General features: G+C 44.0%; 1 protein-coding gene and 1 long non-coding RNA gene across 3 annotated transcripts; both read right to left on the bottom strand.

The window, feature by feature from the left end:
* Positions 1–4,694: 4,694 nt before the first annotated feature.
* LOC115184086 (uncharacterized) lies at positions 4,695–5,985 on the bottom strand. Its single transcript, XR_003874181.1, has 2 exons — positions 5,730–5,985; positions 4,695–4,938 (listed from the first exon to the last, which is right to left on the bottom strand). It is a non-coding gene; the product is annotated as an uncharacterized LOC115184086 (long non-coding RNA).
* Positions 5,986–6,770: 785 nt separating this feature from the next.
* On the bottom strand, positions 6,771–21,990 carry LOC115184087 (charged multivesicular body protein 2b-like). 2 transcript variants are annotated; one of them, XM_029745069.1, is made up of 7 exons: positions 21,794–21,990; positions 20,174–20,265; positions 17,826–18,020; positions 16,924–17,026; positions 11,204–11,310; positions 7,410–7,552; positions 6,771–7,373 (listed from the first exon to the last, which is right to left on the bottom strand). In XM_029745069.1, exons 1-6 carry the CDS (start codon positions 21,825–21,827, stop codon positions 7,439–7,441), a joined length of 645 nt encoding a protein of 214 aa, XP_029600929.1. In that variant the 5' UTR covers positions 21,828–21,990; the 3' UTR covers positions 6,771–7,373; positions 7,410–7,438. The 2 variants fall into 2 exon arrangements, with proteins under 2 accessions (XP_029600929.1, XP_029600928.1); XM_029745068.1 differs by having other exon boundaries at positions 6,771–7,552.
* Between the last annotated feature and the right edge of the window lie 593 nt (positions 21,991–22,583).

Here is a 22,583-nt window from a genome sequence, read left to right as displayed (position 1 = left end):
TAGGCTAGTTGAGAACAAGTCCTTTATTTAACCAGGTAGGCAAGTTGAGAACAAGTCCTTTATTTAACCAGGTAGGCTAGTTGAGAACAAGTCCTTTATTTAACCAGGTAGGCAAGTTGAGAACAAGTCCTTTATTTAACCTGGTAGGCAAGTTGAGAACAAGTCCTTTATTTAACCAGGTAGGCAAGTTGAGAACAAGTCCTTTATTTAACCAGGTAGGTTAGTTGAGAACAAGTCCTTTATTTAACCAGGTAGGCTAGTTGAGAACAAGTCCTTTATTTAACCAGGTAGGCTAGTTGAGAACAAGTCCTTTATTTAACCAGGTAGGCCAGTAGAGAACAAGTCCTTTATTTAACCAGGTAGGCAAGTTGAGAACAAGTCCTTTATTTAACCAGGTAGGCTAGTTGAGAACAAGTCCTTTATTTAACCAGGTAGGCAAGTTGAGAACAAGTCCTTTATTTAACCAGGTAGGCAAGTAGAGAACAAGTCCTTTATTTAACCTGGTAGGCTAGTTGAGAACAAGTCCTTTATTTAACCAGGTAGGCTAGTTGAGAACAAGTCCTTTATTTAACCAGGTAGGCAAGTAGAGAACAAGTCCTTTATTTAACCAGGTAGGCAAGTTGAGAACAAGTCCTTTATTTAACCAGGTAGGCAAGTTGAGAACAAGTCCTTTATTTAACCAGGTAGGCTAGTTGAGAACCAGTCCTTTATTTAACCAGGTAGGCTAGTTGAGAACAAGTCCTTTATTTAACCAGGTAGGCTAGTTGAGAACAAGTCCTTTATTTAACCAGGTAGGCTAGTTGAGAACAAGTCCTTTATTTAACCAGGTAGGCTAGTTGAGAACAAGTCCTTTATTTAACCAGGTAGGCTAGTTGAGAACAAGTCCTTTATTTAACCAGGTAGGCTAGTTGAGAACAAGTCCTTTATTTAACCAGGTAGGCTAGTTGAGAACAAGTCCTTTATTTAACCAGGTAGGCAAGTTGAGAACAAGTCCTTTATTTAACCTGGTAGGCAAGTTGAGAACAAGTCCTTTATTTAACCAGGTAGGCTAGTTGAGAACAAGTCCTTTATTTAACCAGGTAGGCAAGTTGAGAACAAGTCCTTTATTTAACCAGGTGGCTAGTAGAGAACAAGTCCTTTATTTAACCAGGTAGGTTAGTTGAGAACAAGTCCTTTATTTAACCTGGTAGGCAAGTTGAGAACAAGTCCTTTATTTAACCAGGTAGGCTAGTTGAGAACAAGTCCTTTATTTAACCAGGTAGGCAAGTTGAGAACAAGTCCTTTATTTAACCAGGTAGGCTAGTTGAGAACAAGTCCTTTATTTAACCAGGTAGGCTAGTTGAGAACAAGTCCTTTATTTAACCAGGTAGGCAAGTTGAGAACAAGTCCTTTATTTAACCAGGTAGGCAAGTTGAGAACAAGTCCTTTATTTAACCAGGTAGGCTAGTTGAGAACAAGTCCTTTATTTAACCAGGTAGGCTAGTTGAGAACAAGTCCTTTATTTAACCAGGTAGGCTAGTTGAGAACAAGTCCTTTATTTAACCAGGTAGGCAAGTTGAGAACAAGTCCTTTATTTAACCAGGTAGGTTAGTTGAGAACAAGTCCTTTATTTAACCAGGTAGGCTAGTTGAGAACAAGTCCTTTATTTAACCAGGTAGGCAAGTTGAGAACAAGTCCTTTATTTAACCAGGTAGGTTAGTTGAGAACAAGTCCTTTATTTAACCAGGTAGGCTAGTTGAGAACAAGTCCTTTATTTAACCAGGTAGGCTAGTTGAGAACAAGTCCTTTATTTAACCAGGTAGGCAAGTTGAGAACAAGTTCTCATTTACAACTGCGACCTGGCCAAGATAAAGCAAAGCCGTTCGACAACATACAATAACACAGAGTTACACATGGAGTAAAAACAAACATACAGTCAATAATACAGTAGAAAAATAAGTATATATACAATGTGAGCAAATGAGGTGAGATAAGGGAGGTAAAGGCAATAAATAGGCCATGGTGGCGAAGTAAATACAATATAGCAACTAAACACTGGAACGGTAGATTTGACAGTAGATGAGTGTGCAAAGTAGAAATAGAAATAATGGGGTGCAAAGGAGCAAAATAAATCAATAAATACAGTAGAGGATATATGAAGCCTATGTGAATATAACGCCCGAAGAGCCGACTCCGGACCATGTGAGATGTAACCCCGTGTGGTTCATACTAGACCTACACCCTTTGAGGAAGAGTGCCGTTTTTTCCTCTTCTTCAGACCCATTCCTCAAAGGTAAATTGATCGCTGTCTCATTGCATCATGTCCTTATTGATCCGATCTGTTTTAGCTCCAGTAAACCCCTGTAGGTAGCAGTAGTTCAGGAGTCTTGTTGACCACCATGTCTGTAGGGCTGCAGGTAGTCAGTCCTACACCACATGACATCAGTGGTGGTTCTAGACCATTTCAACTGGGGGGGCCAAGCTGGGGCCAGTTGTACTGTTAGAGGGGCCAGTTGTACTGTTAGAGGGGCCAGTTGTACTGTAAGAGGGGGCCAGTTGTACTGTTAGAGGGGCCAGTTGTACTGTTAGAGGGGGCCAGTTGTACTGTTAGAGGGGGCCAGTTATACTGTTAGAGGGGGCCAGTTACATTAGACATTATTGTTGTCATATCGTTTTCTTCACTGCATTAGCAGGAATTAGCAGGCAAAAGACCATGTTCATAATCATTAGTGTTCCGCGTTGCCACTGTCTAATAACAGATGGGGGGAAAAAAGAACGATAGCAAAAATGTGTTATGTAAAAATGGTTTCATACGCCACATTTAGGGGGACCACAAGGGGGTCCAAAATTGTTGTCACAGGGGCGCTGCTGCCCCCCCCCCCCCCCAGAACCGCTACTGCATGACATCACCCTGCACTTTAATGGCCACTGTGCAGACTATACTGCACGTTTTACCTGACCAATCGTATATGATCATATAATTTTTTTATATTTTAACTGTTGTGAATATACTATGGCTGTAAGGATGATCAACTAATTTCCCCATGGGGGGGGGGGGGATTAATGAAAGTTCATCTCAGGGGTCGTGGGCTGGTCGGTAATCATCTTGTCCTGTTGCCGTGGAGAGTCCCAGCCTTTATCAGCAACAACATAGTGACCGCTCAGATCTTCTGGGAGAGGCTGTGGATGAACTGTGAGGTGCAGAGCACTGGACAGATACGAGGTCAGAGGCCAAAAGATCTCTCCTTCTTCCCTATTCCCTATATAGTGCACTATTTTTTAGACCAGAGCCCTATGGAGAATACACTGCCATTTTGAATACAACAAGTGACAAAGTTCCTACCTGGCATCCAAATATCAGGAGACACCACTAGTTTATGCAAAGCTGTTTTTATTTTCAGTAACAAGCACATTTTGAAAAGACTATTTCTCTGACTGGTGTTTTATTAACTTTTAAAGATAGTGAGTAGACATTTTAACCTACATACACAAGGTGATGATGGTTCTGTATTAAAACTAAAAGTGCATGTTAACAGTTGAGGTATTAGCATGACTTCCTCTTCTCTTCCTGGTCAAGGTGTATGACTCCATGCTGGCAGGAAGTGCATCAACTGCCCGGCCCGAGGGTTCCGGAACCAAGCCCCAGGTTGCCAACGGCAGCTGGAGTTCTGTTCCTGATTGCAGGAGGTGCTGGGTCTGGTGTCTCTCAGCTGGACAGCTCAGTGTCATCACTGATTTCTATAATCCTCTGGTACACCAGGGCTTAAAGAAAGAGCTGGATGCTGCCATCTTTATCTGCTGGTCGGGCAGCTCTCATGGCCAGGTACGGACCACAATGGCAATAATTCAGACTTTGTGTTTTTAATCCTCCATTTTGATGGCTGTATTGTTGTTCTGAAACTACTGAAGCAGCTCTGTATTTTAAAATGTCCTTCCATTCATTCAGGGGGTCTCCTGGTGTTCTCGTGCCCACAGAGGGATGGCCCTGGGCGGGATAAAGGTGGGTATAAGAAGGCAACCAACACCTCCACTAACCCTGCAGCCAGGGCACGTCTCATCTGCCCGACCAGAGGAGGACCCTATTCCCTATGTAGTGCACTACATCCCTAGAGAATAGGATGGTATTTGGAAACATTTTCCCTATGTAGAGACCAGGGCCCTATTCCTTATATAGTGCACTACTTTAGACCAGGGCCCTATTCCCTATATAGTGCACTACTTTAGACCAGGGCCCTATTCCCTATATAGTGCACTACTATAGACCAGAGCCCTATTCCCTATATAGTGCACTACTATAGACCAGAGCCCTATTCCCTATATAGTGCACAACTATAGACCAGAGCCCTATTCCCTATATAGTGCACTACTATAGACCAGAGCCCTATTCCCTATATAGTGCACTACTTTAGACCAGGGCCCTATAGAACCCTATTCCCTATATAGTGCACTACTTTAGACCAGGGCCCTATAGAACCCTATTCCCTATATAGTGCACTACTTTAGACCAGAGCCCTATTCCCTATATAGTGCACTACTTTAGACCAGAGCCCTATTCCCTATATAGTGCACTACTTTAGACCAGGGCCCTGTAGAACCCTATTCCCTATATAGTGCACTACTTTAGACCAGGGCCCTATTCCCTATATAGTACACTACTTTAGACCAGGGTCTACTGACATTTCTGTTTCAGACTGAAGATCTGATGAAGTGCCTTGTATATCTGAGAAATAATTTTATTTACACTTTCTCAAAACGAGAGGATAGCAGAAAAACATAAATATAAAGTCTGTGACTGTTGGGCCGGAACAAAACCCTGCAGGAGCGTAGCTCCCCAGGACAAGAGTTGGCCACCGCATCACAGCTCTAAGATATCAGGGCCGTGTTCACAAAGCGCCTCACAACAGGAGTGCTGATCTAGCATCATGTTTGGCTTTAGATCCTAATGGATAAGAGGGGGACCTGATCCTAGATTACCACTACTACTGATGCTATAGATCATAATGAATAAGAGGGGGACCTGATCCTATAGATCATAATGAATAAGAGGGGGACCTGATCCTAAATCCTAATGAATAAGAGGGGGACCTGATCCTAGATCCTAATGAATAAGAGGGGGACCTGATCCTATAGATCATAATGGATAAGAGGGGGACCTGATCCTAGATCATAATGAATAAGAGGGGGACCTGATCCTAGATCATAATGAATAAGAGGGGGACCTGATCCTATAGATCATAATGAATAAGAGGGGGACCTGATCCTATAGATCATAATGAATAAGAGGGGGACCTGATCCTAGATCATAATGAATAAGAGGGGGACCTGATCCTAGATCATAATGAATAAGAGGGGACCTGATCCTAGATCCTAATGGATAAGAGGGGGACCTGATCCTAGATCATAATGGATAAGAGGGGGACCTGATCCTAGATTACCACTACTACTGATGCTATAGATCATAATGAATAAGAGGGGGACCTGATCCTATAGATCATAATGAATAAGAGGGGGACCTGATCCTAAATCCTAATGAATAAGAAGGGGACCTGATCCTAGATCCTAATGAATAAGAGGGGGACCTGATCCTAGATCATAATGGATAAGAGGGGGACCTGATCCTAGATCATAATGGATAAGAGGGGACCTGATCCTAAATCATAATAAATAAGAGGGGGACCTGATCCTAGATCATAATGGATAAGAGGGGGGGGGACCTGATCCTAGATCATAATGGATAAGAGGGGGGGGACCTGATCCTAGATGATAATGAATGAGGGACCTGATCCTAGATCAGCACTGCTACTCTGAGATGCTTTGTGAATACGAGCCCTGCTGAAGTCCCCTACTGGTTCAGACAGTGGTGTCATTACCGACAGACATACAGTAACACTGAGGTCCAGTCGGGCCTCAGGAGCCCAGGTTTCCATGACATCTGGAAGGACGGGAGAGGTGGGGCTAAGTGGGGGGGACAGGGAGAGGTGGGGGGGACAGGGAGAGGTGGGGGGGACAGGGAGAGGTGGGGCTAAGTGGGGGGGACAGGGAGAGGTGGGGGGGACAGGGAGAGGTGGGGGGGACAGGGAGAGGTGGGGCTAAGTGGGGGGGACAGGGAGAGGTGGGGGGTACAGGGAGAGGTGGGGCTAAGTGGGGGGGACAGGGAGAGGTGGGGGGGACAGGGAGAGGTGGGGGGGGACAGGGAGAGGTGGGGGGGACAGGGAGAGGTGGGGCTAAGTGGGGGGGACAGGGAGAGGTGGGGGGGACAGGGAGAGGTGGGGGGGACACGGAGAGGTGGGGGGGACAGGGAGAGGTGGGGGGGACAGGGAGAGGTGGGGCTAAGTGGGGGGGACAGGGAGAGGTGGGGGGGACAGGGAGAGGTGGGGCTAAGTGGGGGGGACAGGGAGAGGTGGGGGGGACAGGGAGAGGTGGGGCTAAGTGGGGGGGACAGGGAGAGGTGGGGGGGACACGGAGAGGTGGGGCTAAGTGGGGGGGAGAGGGAGAGGTGGGGGGGACAGGGAGAGGTGGGGGGGACAGGGAGAGGTGGGGGGGACAGGGAGAGGTGGGGCTGAGTGGGGGGGACAGGGAGAGGTGGGGCTGAGTGGGGGGGACAGGGAGAGGTGGGGGGGACAGGGAGAGGTGGGGGGGACAGGGAGAGGTGGGGCTGAGTGGGGGGGGACAGGGAGAGGTGGGGGGGGACAGGGAGAGGTGGGGGGGACAGGGAGAGGTGGGGCTGAGTGGGGGGATAAAAAATGGACTAATCCTAAAGTTGGTTTCCAGGGTGGTGAAAGGCAGTTTCAGATTCTACTGTTCATGTATTCAAAATGAAAATAAATGACTGTCAACAAGTATCATCAGCAGTTACACATGCAATTCAACTTCCTGTTTCTGGAAAAAAAAAGTTAGTTATTTTTTTAATTGATAGGCTGTTATTAACTTTAATCTTGATAAATCCCGTGACCTTTTGGAGCGCTGACCTGGAACAATAGCAGCATTCTCCTGTACTTCCTGTTCTGAAACTCCACACAGGTGGAAAACCATCAGTAGGACGAAAACCTTTTGCAACGTTCAGATAGGAATATGCTCTACAGAACAAACAAAACATACCTCTCTGACATGTAGAATGAGGCTCTATTGCTAACATTTTATTTCACCTGCAACGTTCTACAACGTTTGGCTAATGAACGTAGCTAGCCCTGTTATTCAACCTCTCTCTCCTTGTGTGGCCACTGCATAGACCCCAATACACAGCAGGACATCTACAACTACATGCAGTGGCATCTACAGTCATATAGACGATATATATATATATATATATAAATATAATAGTGTCACTATATCCCAGAAAAGGCATGTCAGAAACGGAGCATGGGGAGTCGTGTGTGTGTGTGTCCAGGCACAGGGTGTGTGTGTGTGTGTGTGTGTGTGTGTGTGTGTGTGTGTGTGTGTGTGTGTGTGTGTGTGTGTGTTAGTCCACTCCCAAGGCTTTGAGCTGTCGTTCGATGTCTTCGTCGGAGATGCCGTCTGATTTCGAGGTAGAAGAGGCGGGGTTGTTTCTGCTGGTTGAAGGAGCGTTCACCATCTACGATCAATAAGAACAACAATGAATCAACTCAACCTTGATCCTCCCAAGCGTATGCCATTCATAGTATTTCCACAGTACTAGTGTCCTGTCCAGGGGGTGTCCTGGTACATCAAGCTGCCTCACTACACAAACAGGAGGTAGACTAGTGTCCTGTCCAGGGGTTGTCCTGGTACATCAAGCTGCCTCACTACAGAAACAGGAGATAGACTAGTGTCCTGTCCAGGGGGTGTACTGTACATCAAGCTGTCTCTCTGCAGAAACAGGAGATAGACTAGTGTCCTGTCCAGGGGGTGTCCTGGTACATCAAGCTGTCTCACTACACAAACAGGAGGTAGACTAGTGTCCTGTCCAAGGGGTGTCCTGGTACATCAAGCTGTCTCACTACGGAAACAGGAGATAGACTAGTGTCCTGTCCAGGGGGTGTCCTGTACATCAAGCTGTCTCACTACAGAAACAGGATATAGACTAGTGTCCTGTCCAGGGGAGTACTGGTACATCAAGCTGTCTCTCTGCAGGAACAGGATATAGACTAGTGTCCTGTCCAGGGGGTGTACTGGTACATCAAGCTGTCTCACTACAGAAACAGGAGATAGACTAGTGTCCTGTCCAGGGGGTGTCCTGTACATCAAGCTGTCTCACTACAGAAACAGGAGATTCAGCTCCTGCCCAATGGGCCATTCTGGTTCAGACAAGCCTAACTTACTTTACAGAGTATTTCCATAGAGCTGCAGAATGACATCCCCAGTAGGACCCTAACCCAGTAGGACCCCAACCCAGTAGGACCCTAACCCAGGTGGACCCTAACCCAGTAGGACCCTAACCCTGTTGGACCCTAACCCTGTTGGACCCTAACCCAGTAGGACCCCAACCCAGTAAGACCCTAACCCAGTAGGACCCTAACCCAGTAGGACCCTAACCCAGTAGGACCCTAACCCTAACCCATTAGAACCATAACCCAGTAAGACCCTAACCCAGTAAGACCCTAACCCAGGTGGACCCTAAACCTAACCCAGTAGGACCCTAACCCAGTAGGACCCTAACCCAGTAGGACCCTAACCCAGTAGGACCCTAAACCATTAGAACCCTAACCCAGGTGGACCCTAACCCAGGTGGACCCTAACCCAGGTGGACCCTAACCCAGGTGGAACCTAACCCATTAGGACCCTAACCCAGTAGGACCCTTAACCCTAACCCAGTAAGACCCTAACCCAGTAGGACCCTAACTCAGTAGGACCCTGACCCTAACCCAGGTGGACCCTAACCCAGGCGGACCCTAACCCAGGCGGACCCTAACCCAGTAGGACCCTAACCCAGTAGGACCCTAACCCTGTTGGACCCTAACCCTGTTGGACCCTAACCCAGGGGGACCCTAACCCAGGTGGACCCTAACCCAGGTGGACCCTAACCCAGTAGGACCCTAACCCAGGTGGAACCTAACCCATTAGAACCCTAACCCAGTAAGACCCTAACCCAGTAGGACCCTTAACCCTAACCCAGTAAGACCCTATCTCAGTAGGACCCTAACCCTAACCCAGGTGGACCCTAACCCAGTAGGACCCTAAACCTAACCCAGTAGGACCCTAACCCAGGTGGACCCTAACCCAGGTGGACCCTAACCCAGTAGGACCCTAAACCTAACCCAGTAGGACCCTAACCCAGTAGGACCCTAACCCAGTAGGACCCTAAACCTAACCCAGTAGGACCCTAACCCAGGTGGACCCTAACCCAGGTGGACCCTAACCCAGTAGGACCCTAACTCAGTAGGACCCTAAACCTAACCCAGTAGGACCCTAACCCAGTAGGACCCTAACCCAGTTGGACCCTAACCCATTAGGACCCTAACCCAGTAGGACCTTAACCCAGTAGGACCCTAAACCTAACCCAGTAGGACCCTAACCCAGTAGGACCCTTGTCAGCCAATCAGCATTCAGGACTGGAACCAGCCAGTTTATAATGCTACATACAGGTCCAGTTTCCCAGACATAGACTAACCCTGGCCCCATTTCAAATCTCCAAATGAAAGTTACTTTAAATCCAGGACTAGTCTTAATCTATATCTGGGAAACCAGCCCCAAGGATCTCTCTTATAGTTCCCAATATCAGGTTTTAGTCTCTAGATTTATTCTGCCTTTATTAACATGTTTGGGATAGGGGGCAGTATTTGCACAGCCGGATAAAAAACGTACCCGATTTAATCTGGTTACTACTCCTGCCCAGAAACTAGAATATGCATATAATTAGTATATTTGGATAGAAAACACCCTAAAGTTTCTAAAACTGTTTGAATGGTGTCTGTGAGTATAACAGAACTCCTATGGCAGGCAAAAACCTGAAAAGATTCCATACAGAAAGTGCCCTGTCTGACAATTTATTGTCATTCTGTAGCATCTCTATCGAAAATACAGTATCTGTGCTGTAACGTGACATTTTCTAAGGCTTCCATTGGCTCTCAGAAGGCGCCAGAAAGTGGAATGACGTGTCTCCTGTCTCTGGGCTAAGAACATCTGAGCTAAGAGTATTTGTTAGTGGTCAGGGTGGGAACAGTGACACTGGAGATGCGCGTCCACGAGACGACTCCATTTTTTTTCTTTCAGCCTTTGAATGAATACAACGTCGCCCGGTTGGAATATTATTGCTATTTTACGAGAAAAATAGCATAAAAATTGATTTTAAACGGCGTTTGACATGCTTCGAAGTACGGTAATGGAATATTTTGAAATGTGTCACGAAATGCGCTCGCGCGTTACCCTTCGGCTAGTGACCTCAACGCACGAACAAAACGGAGCTATTTGAATATAACTATGGATTATTTGGAACCAAAACAACATTTGTTGTAGAAGTCCTGGGAGTGCATTCTGACAAAGAACAGCAAAGGTAATCCAATTTTTCTTATAGTAATTCTGAGTTTGGTGAGTACCACACTTGGTGGGTGTCAAATTAGCTAGCCATGATGGCCGGGCTATCTACTCAGAATATTGCAAAATGTGCTTTCACCGAAAAGCTATTTTAAAATCGGACACCGCGATTGCATAAAGGAGTTCTGTATCTATAATTCTTAAAATAATTATGTATTTTGTGAACGTTAATCGTGAGTAATTTAAATTCACCGGAAGTGTTCGGTGGGAATGCTAGTTCTGAACATCACATGCTAATGTAAAAAGCTGGTTTTTGATATAAATATGAACTTGATTGAACAAAACATGCATGTATTGTATAACATAATGTCCAAGGAGTGTCATCTGATGAAGATCATCAAAGGTTAGTGCTGCATTTAGCTGTGGTTTGGGTTTATGTGACATTATATGCTAGCTTGAAAATGGCTGTGATTATTTTTGGCTGGGTACTCTGCTGACATAATCTAATGTTTTGCTTTCGTTGTAAAGCCTTTTTGAAATTGGACAATGTGGTTAGATTAACGAGAGTCTTGTCTTTAAAATGGTGTAAAATAGTTGATTGTTTGAGAAAATTGAATTGTGGTATTTTAGTTGGTTTTGTATTTCGTGCCGTGCGATGCCATTGGCTAGGAGTCCCGCTAGCGGAACGTCTGTCCTTAACAGGTTTAAATAAATAAATTAAATAAATAAAAATAAAATCAGGTACATCATTGATAACACATTATATTTCCCAATAAACACTAAAATGTCTCACCTTTCCTGATATCTCGATGCCGATCTCGTCCAGAACCTGGTTAACGATGCTGTCAGACTCCTCCTCGTCTCCAGACGCATCAAAGATCTCGTCCAGCGTATCGTTAACTGAGAGGAGGAGACAGAGAGAGATGACTCCGATAAAACACCCCGTCACACACACACACACACACACTACCGGTCAAAAGTTTTAGAACACCTACTCATTCAAGGATTTTTCTTTATTTTTTACTATTTTCTACATTGTAAAATAATAGTGAAGACATCAAAACTATGAAATAACACTTATGGAATCATGTAGTAACCAAAAGAAAGTGTTAAAACTAATCAAAACATTTTATATTTGAGATTCTTCAAAAATAGCCACCCTTTGTCTTGATGACAGCTTTGCACACTCTTGGCATTCTCTCAACCAGCTTCAAATGGAATGTTTTTCCAACAGTCTTGAAGGAGTTCCCACATATGCTGAGCACTTGTCGACTGCTTTTCTTTTCACTCTGCTGTCCATCTCATCCCAAACCATCTCAATTGGGTTGAGGTGTAGGCCATGTTGGTTAAGTGTGCTATAAATTCTAAATAAATCACAGACACCAGCAAAGCACCCCCACACCTCTTCCTCCATGCTTCAATTTGGGAACCACAAATGCGGAGATCATCCGTTCACCTACTCTGCGTCTCAAAGACACAGTGGTTGGAACCAAAAATGTCCACTGGTTTAATGTCCATTGCTCTTGTTTCTTGGTCCAAGCGAGTCTCTTCTTCTTATTGGTGTCCTTTAGTAGTGGTTTCTTTGCAGTGAATCGACCATGAAGGCCTGATTCACACAGTCTCCTCTGAACAGATGATGTTGAGATGTGTCTGTTACTTGAACTCTGTGAAGCATTTATTTGGGCTGCAATTTCTGAGGCTGGTAACTCTACTGAACTTATCCTCTGCAGCAGAGGTAACTCTGGGTCTTCCTTTCCTGTGGCGGTCCTCATGAGGCTGGTAACTCTAATGAACTTATCCTCTGCAGCAGAGGGAACTCTGGGTCTTCCGTTCCTGTGGCGGTCCTCATGAGGCTGGTAACTCTAATGAACTTATCCTCTGCAGCAGAGGGAACTCTGGGTCTTCCTTTCCTGTGGCGGTCCTCATGAGGCTGGTAACTCTAATGAACTTATCCTCTGCAGCAGAGGGAACTCTGGGTCTTCCGTTCCTGTGGCGGTCCTCATGAGGCTGGTAACTCTAATGAACTTATCCTCTGCAGCAGAGGGAACTCTGGGTCTTCCTTTCCTGTGGCGGTCCTCATGAGAGACAGTTTCATCATAGCGCTTGATGGGTTTTGCGGCTGCACTTGAAGAAACTGTCAAAGTTCTTAAAATATTCCAGATTGACTGACCTTCATGTCTTAAAGTAATGATGGACTGTTGTTTCTCTTTGCATATTTGAGCTGTTCTTGCCATAATATGGTCTTAGTCTTTTACCAAATAGGGCTATCTTCTGTATACCACCCCTACCATGTCACAACTGATTGGCTCAAACGCATTAAGAAGGAAAGAAATTCCACAAATTAACTTTTAACAAGGCACACCTGTTAATTGAAATGCATTCCAGGTGACTACCTCATGAAGCTGGTTGAGAGAATGTCAAGAGTGTGCAAAGCTGTCATCAAGGCAAAGGGTGGCTACTTTGAAGAATCTCAAATGTATTTTGATTTGTTTAACACTTTTTTGGTTACTACATGATTCCATATGTGTTATTTCATAGTTTTGATGTCTTCACTATTATTCTACAATGTAGAAAATAGTAAAAATTAAGAAAAACCCTTGAATGAGTAGGTGTGTCCAAACTGTTGACTGGTACTGCATATGGACACATGAGTGACATGGGGGAGGGGCTTCTTGATAATGACAATGGTGTTGTCCAAAATGGCACACTACTGTCTACCAGGGCCCTATATAGTCCACTACTGTCTACCAGGGCCCTATATAGTCCACTACTGTCTACCAGGGCCCTATATAGTCCACTACTGTCTACCAGGGCCCTATATAGTACACTACTGTCTACCGGGGCCCTTTATAGTATATCCCCTATATAGTCCACTACTGTCTACCAAGGGCCCTATATAGTCCACTACTGTCTACCAGGGCCCTATATAGTCCACTACTGTCTACCAAGGGCCCTATATAGTCCACTACTGTCTACCAGGGCCCTATATAGTACACTACTGTCTACCAGGGCCCTATATAGTCCACTACCGTCTACCAGGGCCCTATAGGGTACACTACTGTCTACCAGGGCCCTATATAGTCCACTACTGTCTACCAGGGCCCTATATAGTCCACTACTGTCTACCAGGGCCCTATATAGTACACTACTGTCTACCAAGGGCCCTATATAGTCCACTACTGTCTACCAGGGCCCTATATAGTCCACTACTGTCTACCAGGGCCCTATATAGTCCACTACTGTCTACCAGGGCCCTATATAGTCCACTACTGTCTACCAGGGCCCTATACAGTACACTACTGTCTACCGGGGCCCTATATAGTCCACTACTGTCTACCAGGGCCCTATATAGTACACTACTGTCTACCAGGGCCCTATATAGTATGTCCCCTATATAGTACATTACTGTCTACCAGGGCCCTATATAGTCCACTACTGTCTACCGGGACCCTATATAGTCCACTACTGTCTACCGGGGCCCTATATAGTCCACTACTGTCTACCAGGGCCCTATATAGTCCACTAACGTCTACCAGGGCCCTATATAGTACACTACTGTCTACCAGGACCCTATATAGTCCACTACTGTCTACCGGGGCCCTATACAGTACACTACTGTCTACCAGGGCCCTATATAGTACACTACTGTCTACCAGGACCCTATATAGTCCACTACTGTCTACCAGGGCCCTATATAGGGGACAGGGTGTCATTTCAGATGAAACCATTGGTCACAGAGCAATAGGGCTCTGGTCAAACGTAGTACACTATATAGGTAATAATAGTACACTATATAGGTAATACTAGTACATTATATAGGTAATAATAGTACACTATATAGGTAATACTAGTACATTATATAGGTAATAATAGTACACTATATAGGTAATAATAGTACACTATATAGGTAATACTAGTACACTATATAGGTAATACTAGTACACTATATAGGTAATAATAGTATATAGTACACTATATAGGTAATAATAGTACACTATATAGGTAATACTAGTACACTATATAGGTAATAATAGTACACTATATAGGTAATAATAGTATATAGTACACTATATAGGTAATAATAGTACACTATATAGGTAATACTAGTACACTATATAGGTAATAATAGTATATAGTACACTATATAGGTAATACTAGTATATAGTACACTATATAGGTAATACTAGTACACTATATAGGTAATAATAGTACACTATATAGGTAATACTAGTACACTATATAGGTAATACTAGTACACTATATAGGTAATACTAGTACACTATATAGGTAATACTAGTACACTATATAGGTAATACTAGTACACTATATAGGTAATACTAGTACACTATATAGGTAATACTAGTACACTATATAGGTAATAATAGTACACTATATAGGTAATAATAGCACACTATATAGGTAATACTAGTACACTATATAGGTAATACTAGTACACTATATAGGTAATAATAGTATATAGTACACTATATAGGTAATACTAGTACACTATATAGGTAATAATAGCACACTATATAGGTAATACTAGTACACTATATAGGTAATAATAGCACACTATATAGGTAATAATAGCACACTATATAGGTAATACTAGTACACTATATAGGTAATAATAGCACACTATATAGGTAATACTAGTACACTATATAGGTAATAATAGCACACTATATAGGTAATAATAGCACACTATATAGGTAATAATAGCACACTATATAGGTAATAATAGCACACTATATAGGTAATAATAGTACACTATATAGGTAATAATAGTACACTATATAGGTAATAATAGTACACTATATAGGTAATAATAGCACACTATATAGGTAATAATAGCACACTATATAGGTAATAATAGTACACTATATAGGTAATAATAGTACACTATATAGGTAATAATAGCACACTATATAGGTAATAATAGTACACTATATAGGTAATAATAGCATATAGTACACTATATAGGTAATAATAGTACACTATATAGGTAATAATAGTACACTATATAGGTAATAATAGCACACTATATAGGTAATACTAGTACACTATATAGGTAATACTAGTACACTATATAGGTAATAATAGTATATAGTACACTATATAGGTAATACTAGTACACTATATAGGTAATAATAGCACACTATATAGGTAATACTAGTACACTATATAGGTAATAATAGCACACTATATAGGTAATACTAGTACACTATATAGGTAATAATAGCACACTATATAGGTAATACTAGTACACTATATAGGTAATAATAGCACACTATATAGGTAATAATAGTACATTATATAGGTAATAATAGCACACTATATAGGTAATAATAGCACACTATATAGGTAATAATAGTACACTATATAGGTAATAATAGTACACTATATAGGTAATAATAGCACACTATATAGGTAATAATAGTACACTATATAGGTAATAATAGCATATAGTACACTATATAGGTAATAATAGTACACTATATAGGTAATAATAGTATATAGTACACTAAATAGGTAATAATAGTATATAGTACACTATATAGGTAATAATAGCATAGAGTACACTATATAGGTAATAATAGCATAGAGTACACTATATAGGTAATAATAGCATATAGCACACTATATAGGTAATAATAGTATATAGTACACTATATAGGTAATAATAGTACACTATATAGGTAATAATTAGGTAATAATAGTACACTATATAGGTAATAATAGTACACTATGTAGGTAATAATAGTATATAGTACACTATATAGGTAATAATAGTACACTATATAGGTAATAATAGTATATAGTACACTATATAGGTAATAATAGCATATAGTACACTATATAGGTAATACTAGTACACTATATAGGTAATACTAGTACACTATATAGGTAATACTAGTACACTATATAGGTAATACTAGCACACTATATAGGTAATAATAGCACACTATATAGGTAATAATAGCACACTATATAGGTAATAATAGTACACTATATAGGTAATAATAGTACACTATATAGGTAATAATATTACACTATATAGGTAATAATATTATGTCTCATCATGAGGACAACAACATAGAATGTGTAATATAGATCCAGTCTTGTCATCATGAGGACAACATAGAATGTATAATATAGAATGTGTAATATAGATCCAGTCTTATCATCATGAGGACAACATAGAATGTATAATATAGAATGTGTAATATAGATCCAGTCTTGTCATCATGAAGACAACATAGAATGTGGAATATAGATCCAGTGTTATCATCAGGACGACAACATAGAATGTGTACTATAGATCCAGTCTTATCATCATGAGGATAACATAGAATGTGTAACATAGATCCAGTCTTATCATGGAGGACAACATAGAATGTGTAATATAGATCCAGTCTTAATAGCATGAGGACAACAACATAGAATGTGGAATATAGATCCAGTCTTATCATGGAGGACAACATAGAATGTGGAATATAGATCCAGTCTTACTCAGCTCCTCTGACATCTCCATCTTCATGTTCTCCTTCTGGAAGTTCTGCATGGTCTGTTGCATCTTCTGAGGGTCCATCTTCTTATTCACAGCCTGCATAGTCTGAGACGGGAGAGGAGAGGAGAGGAGAGGAGAGGAGGGGAGAGGAGAGGAGAGGAGGGGAGAGGAAGGGAGAGGAGAGGAGAGGAGGGGAAGGGAGAGGAGGGGAGAGGAGAGGAGAGGAGGGGAGAGGAGAGGAGAGGAGAGGAGAGGAGGGGAGAGGAGAGGAGAGGAGAGGAGGGGAGAGGAGAGGAGAGGAGAGGAGAGGAGAGGAGAGGAGAGGAGAGGAGAGGAGAGGAGAGGAAGGGAGAGGAGAGGAGAGGAGGGGAGAGGAGAGGAGAGGAGAGGAGGGGAGAGGAGAGGAGAGGAGAGGAGAGGAGAGGAGAGGAAGGGAGAGGAGAGGAGAGGAGAGGAGAGGAGAGGAGGGGAGAGGAAGGGAGAGGAGAGGAGAGGAGAGGAGAGGAGAGGAGAGGAGAGGAGAGGAGGGGAGAGGAGAGGAGAGGAGAGGAGAGGAGAGAGGAGAGGAAGGGAGAGGAGGAGGGGAGAGGAGAGGAAGGGAGAGGAGAGTCACATGGTTACACTCTGGTTACACTTTGCAAAAGGAAGACAACACCCATTAAAATACAGCACAGACAGAGACAGACAGAGACACAGACAGAGACAGACAGAGACACAGACAGGAGTGACAGAGACACAGACAGGAGTGACAGAGACACAGACAGGAGTGACAGAGACACAGACAGGAGTGACAGAGACACAGACAGGAGTGACAGAGACACAGACAGGAGTGACAGACAGACAGGACGTCCAAGGTGTATCCCACCCCCCTGTGGGTAGAAGCAGCCCACTGATCCACACTTACTTTGGTCGTGGTAGCCATGGCCCCTGCCATCTTCATCTGGGAGTTCATGAGTTTGGTCTGAGAGGACATGGAGGTGACCTTTGAACCGACGGCGTAGCTTCTGTTCTTCTGTCTCCTCAGCTGAATCAGCTGCTTGGCCAGGATGGTACACGCCTCCTTGTTCCCCGTCTTCGCCATCTTCTTAATCTCCATCTCCTGGGAGACGGCGTGCATTCGGAAAGTATTCAGACCCCGTGGACCTTTACCCACATTTTGTTACAGCCTTATTTCTAAAATTGATTAAATCGTTTCCCCCCCTCATCAATCTATACACAATACCCCATAATGACATCACAATACCCCATGATGACGTCACAATACCCCATAATGACGTCACAAGACCCCATAATGACATCACAAGACCCCATAATGACATCACAAGACCCCATAATGACGTCACAAGACCCCATAATGACGTCACAAGACCCCATAATGACGTCACAAGACCCCATAATGACATCACAAGACCCTATAATGACGTCACAAGACCCCATAATGACGTCACAAGACCCTATAATGACATCACAATACCCCATAATGACATCACAAGACCCCATAATGACATCACAAGACCCCATAATGACATCACAAGACCCCATAATGACATCACAAGACCCCATAATGACAAAGCAAAAACAGGTTTGTAGAAATGTTCTGGAAACCTGGCACCAGCCCTACAGCGAAGCATTTTTATTTATTTTACCTTTATTTAACCAGGCAAGTCAGTGAAGAACAAATTCTTATTTTACAACGACGGCCTACCGGGGAACAGTGGGTTAACTGCCTTGTTCAGGGGCAGAACGACAGATTTTTACCATGTCAACTCAGGGATTCGAACTTCCAACCTTTCGGGTTACAAGTCCAACGCTCTAAACCACTAGGCTACCCTGCCGCCCCAATATACAGTGCCCAGCGTGGTGGTGGGTACTGTATACAAAAGACAAAGCTGGAAACCAAGACAACAATCTGGGGCTGACTAGCCTGGGTGCCAGCCTGTTTGTGTCATCATACCAACTTCCTGTCACTCCATTGTTATGTTTGGCATGAATGTAATGATATCAAACAGGCTCCCGGCAGGGTTTTCCACATAGACCTACAGCGCATCCGGAAAGAATTCAGACCCCTTCACTTTTTACACATTTTCTTACGTTACAGCCTTATTCTAAAATTGATTAAATTAAATGTTTTTTCTCATCAATCTCCACACAATACCCCATAATGACGAAGCAAAAACAGGTTTAGACATTTTTACAAATGTATTACAAATAAAACAGAAACCTTATTTACATAAGTATTCAGACCCTTTGCTATGAGACTCTAAATTGAGCTCAGGTGCATCCTGTTTCCATTGATCATCCTTGAGATGTTTCTACAACTTGATTGGAGTCCACCTGTGGTAAATTCAATTGATTGGACATGATTTGGAAAGGCACACACACCTGTCTATATAAGGTCAGAGCAAAACTTAGACATGAGGTCAAAGGAATTGTCTGTAGAGCTCCGAGACAGGATTGTGTCGAGGCACAGATCTGGGGAAGGCTATCAAAACATTTCTGCTGCATTGAAGGTTCCCAAGAACACAGTGGCCTCGATCGTTCTTCAATGGAAGAAGTTTGGAACCACCAAGACTCTTCCTAGAGCTGGCTGCCCGGCCAAACTCATCAATCGGGGGAGAAGGGCCTTGGTCACGGAGGTGACCAAGAACCCAATGGTCACTCTGACAGAGCTCCGGAGGTCCTCTGTGGAGATGGGAGAAACTTCCAGGAGGACAACCATCTCTGCAGCACTCCACCAATCAGGCCTTTATGGTAGAGTGGCCAGACGGAAGCCACTCCTCAGTAAAAGGCACATGACAGCCCACTTGGAGTTTTCCCAAAAGGCACCTAAAGACTCTCAGACCATGACAAACAAGATTCTCTGGTCTGATGAAACCAAGATTGAACTCTTTGGCCTGAATGCCAAGCGTCACGTCTGGAGGAAACCTGGCACCATCCCTACGGTGAAGCATGGTGGTGGCAGCATCATGCTGTGGGGATGTTTTTCTACAGCAGGGACTGGGAGACTAGTCAGGATCGAGGGAAAGGGTCTGAATACTGATGTAAAATGTGATATTTCAGTTATTTTTTATAACTACGTAAAAATGTCGAAATCTGTTTTTTTGCTTTGTCATTATGCAGTACTGTGTGTGTGTGTGGTGTAGATTGAGGCGGTCTGAATACTGTACATTATCCATGACTCAGATACTCTCTGTATTCACTACTGGACTTTGCAGGGCTTGTCAGAACAGACTACTTCAACTACACACCCACCAGTTGTTTTTCCTGTTTCTCCAGGGAAGTTCTGTCTCTGGTGATCTGTCTCTGGGTTCCTCTCAGCTCTTTGGTCTGCTCCTTTATCACATCTAGACACAGCGATGGGTGAGAACACTACAAGATCAGTACTAGGCCTTGGTAGCGGTGGGAGAGAAGACTACAAGATAAGTACTGGGCCTTGGTAGCGGTGGGAGAGAAGACTACAAGATAAGTACTGGGCCTTGGTAGCGGTGGGAGAGAATACAAGATAAGTACTAGGCCTTGGTAGCGGTGGGAGAGAATACAAGATAAGTACTAGGCCTTGGTAGCGATGGGAGAGAAGACTACAAGATAAGTACTAGGCCTTGGTAGCGATGGGAGAGAAGACTACAAGATAAGTACTAGGCCTTGGTAGCGATGGGAGAGAACACTACAAGATAAGTACTAGGCCTTGGTAGCGGTCAGAGAGAAGACTACAAGATAAGTACTAGGCCTTGGTAGCGGTCAGAGAGAAGACTACAAGATAAGTACTAGGCCTTGGTAGCGGTCAGAGAGAAGACTACAAGATAAGTACTAGGCCTTGGTAGCTGTGGGAGAGAAGACTACAAGATAAGTACTGGGCCTTGGTAGCGGTCAGAGAGAAGACTACAAGATAAGTACTAGGCCTTGGTAGCGGTGGGAGAGAAGACTACAAGATAAGTACTGGGCCTTGGTAGCGGTCAGAGAGAAGACTACAAGATAAGTACTAGGCCTTGGTAGCTGTGGGAGAGAAGACTACAAGATAAGTACTGGGCCTTGGTAGCGGTCAGAGAGAATACAAGATAAGTACTAGGCCTTGGTAGCTGTGGGAGAGAAGACTACAAGATAAGTACTGGGCCTTGGTAGCGGTGGGAGAGAATACAAGATAAGTACTGGGCCTTGGTAGCGGTCAGAGAGAAGACTACAAGATAAGTACTTGGCAAACACAGAGATGAGAAGAGAGCGAGAGAGAAACAATTGTTATTGTTTATATCAGTTGTTTTGGTCATAGCAAAAACATCCGTTTCCCATGACAATGAAGCCCTTTGAACTGACAGACGAGACAGACGAGACAGACAGACAGACAGACAGACAGACAGACAGACAGACAGACAGACAGACAGACAGACAGACAGGAGATCCGCAGAGGGGATTTTACAGTAGCAGCCTCATCATGTGGGTCTCTATGCATGAAGAGACTGAAAATCCAAGTGACAGAACCTACCTGGACCGCAAAACGTCGGGCAGAGCAAACGTTTCCTGTGGATACCGTATCGCCACCTCCTCCGGCCAGAAGGACCAACATACTGCTACGTTATTGGTGATATGACTCTGTGGTTCTCTATACAGACCAGAGTATTGAAAGGCTGGCTAGTAACACTTCCCTGTGTTTCCCCCCTCCCCTCAGATTACCTCCTATTTAAAACGACAAAAACTAGTAAAAAAAAAAAAAAGGAAAAACATGAAGTTTATTCAACATTTTGACTTGTAATAGGAATGCTGTGCCTACCTGTTAGAGACTAGTGTGTAACGTTAAGTTTTACACTCTCGGATTAGAAGCGACTGAAGCTAACTTTGCTAATGTCGGCTAGCTGAAATACCGAGTCGGTGTACACTTACCATCTACTGTCTTTTTCTTGAAGAAGCCGGCCATGGTGACAGGCGATAACTTGTCCAAATAGCTATAATTCGATGGCTAATTTTTTTTTTATAAAAGGGCTCTGTAGCCTTACACCGCCTGTTAAATTAAAACCCGACCACCGACTTGTTTATTTCCTGGTTCGGAGAGAAGCAGGAAGTGCAGCACTTTAATGGGGGCGTTCCAGACAAGCTAGAATAAAAGCGCTGCGCTCAAACTGAGCCATGTCGCCTTGGGGGGAAGCCCACCTCTAGGAGGCACACACTGAGCCATGTCGCCTGGGGAGAAAGCCAACCTCTAGGAGGCTCAAACTGAGCCATGTCGCCTGGGGAGAAAGCCAACCTCTAGGAGGCTCAAACTGAGCCATGTCGCCTGGGGAGAAAGCCAACCGCTAGGAGGCCCACACTGAGCCATGTCGCCTGGGGAGAAAGCCAACCTCTAGGAGGCTCACACTGAGCCATGTCGCCTGGGGAGAAAGCCAACCGCTAGGAGGCTCAAACTGAGCCATGTCGCCTGGGGAGAAAGCCAACCTCTAGGAGGCTCAAACTGAGCCATGTCGCCTGGGGAGAAAGCCAACCTCTAGGAGGCTCACACTGAGCCATGTCGCCTGGGGAGAAAGCCAACCGCTAGGTGGCAGTAGATACCTAGTTCCATAGTCAACACCACACCACAGCTTGCATGGGGATAGCCAGCCAACCACAGAGCTATTTACAGACTGGAAATTGCTTCCAGCTGGCTAGATCTGTCTGTTCATGATTTGAGAAAAGGTCT

Source organism: Salmo trutta, unplaced genomic scaffold, assembly GCF_901001165.1.
Source record: "Salmo trutta unplaced genomic scaffold, fSalTru1.1, whole genome shotgun sequence".
NCBI classification, from domain to species: domain Eukaryota; kingdom Metazoa; phylum Chordata; class Actinopteri; order Salmoniformes; family Salmonidae; genus Salmo; species Salmo trutta.
The sequence above is the reverse complement of the archived record's forward strand: the minus strand, read 5'-3'. Positions and strand labels throughout refer to the sequence as shown.

Excerpts from the sequence above, each read along its gene's own strand:
- LOC115184087 (XM_029745068.1), bottom strand. The coding sequence starts at position 21,827 with ATGGCCGGCTTCTTCAAGAAAAAGACAGTAGATG. Across the intron at positions 20,266-21,793 it reads CAAGAAAAAGACAGTAGATG|ATGTGATAAAGGAGCAGACC; the intron begins GTAAGTGTACAC and ends CGCTGTGTCTAG. Across the intron at positions 17,027-17,825 it reads CCATGGCTACCACGACCAAA|ACTATGCAGGCTGTGAATAA; the intron begins GTAAGTGTGGAT and ends CTCCCGTCTCAG.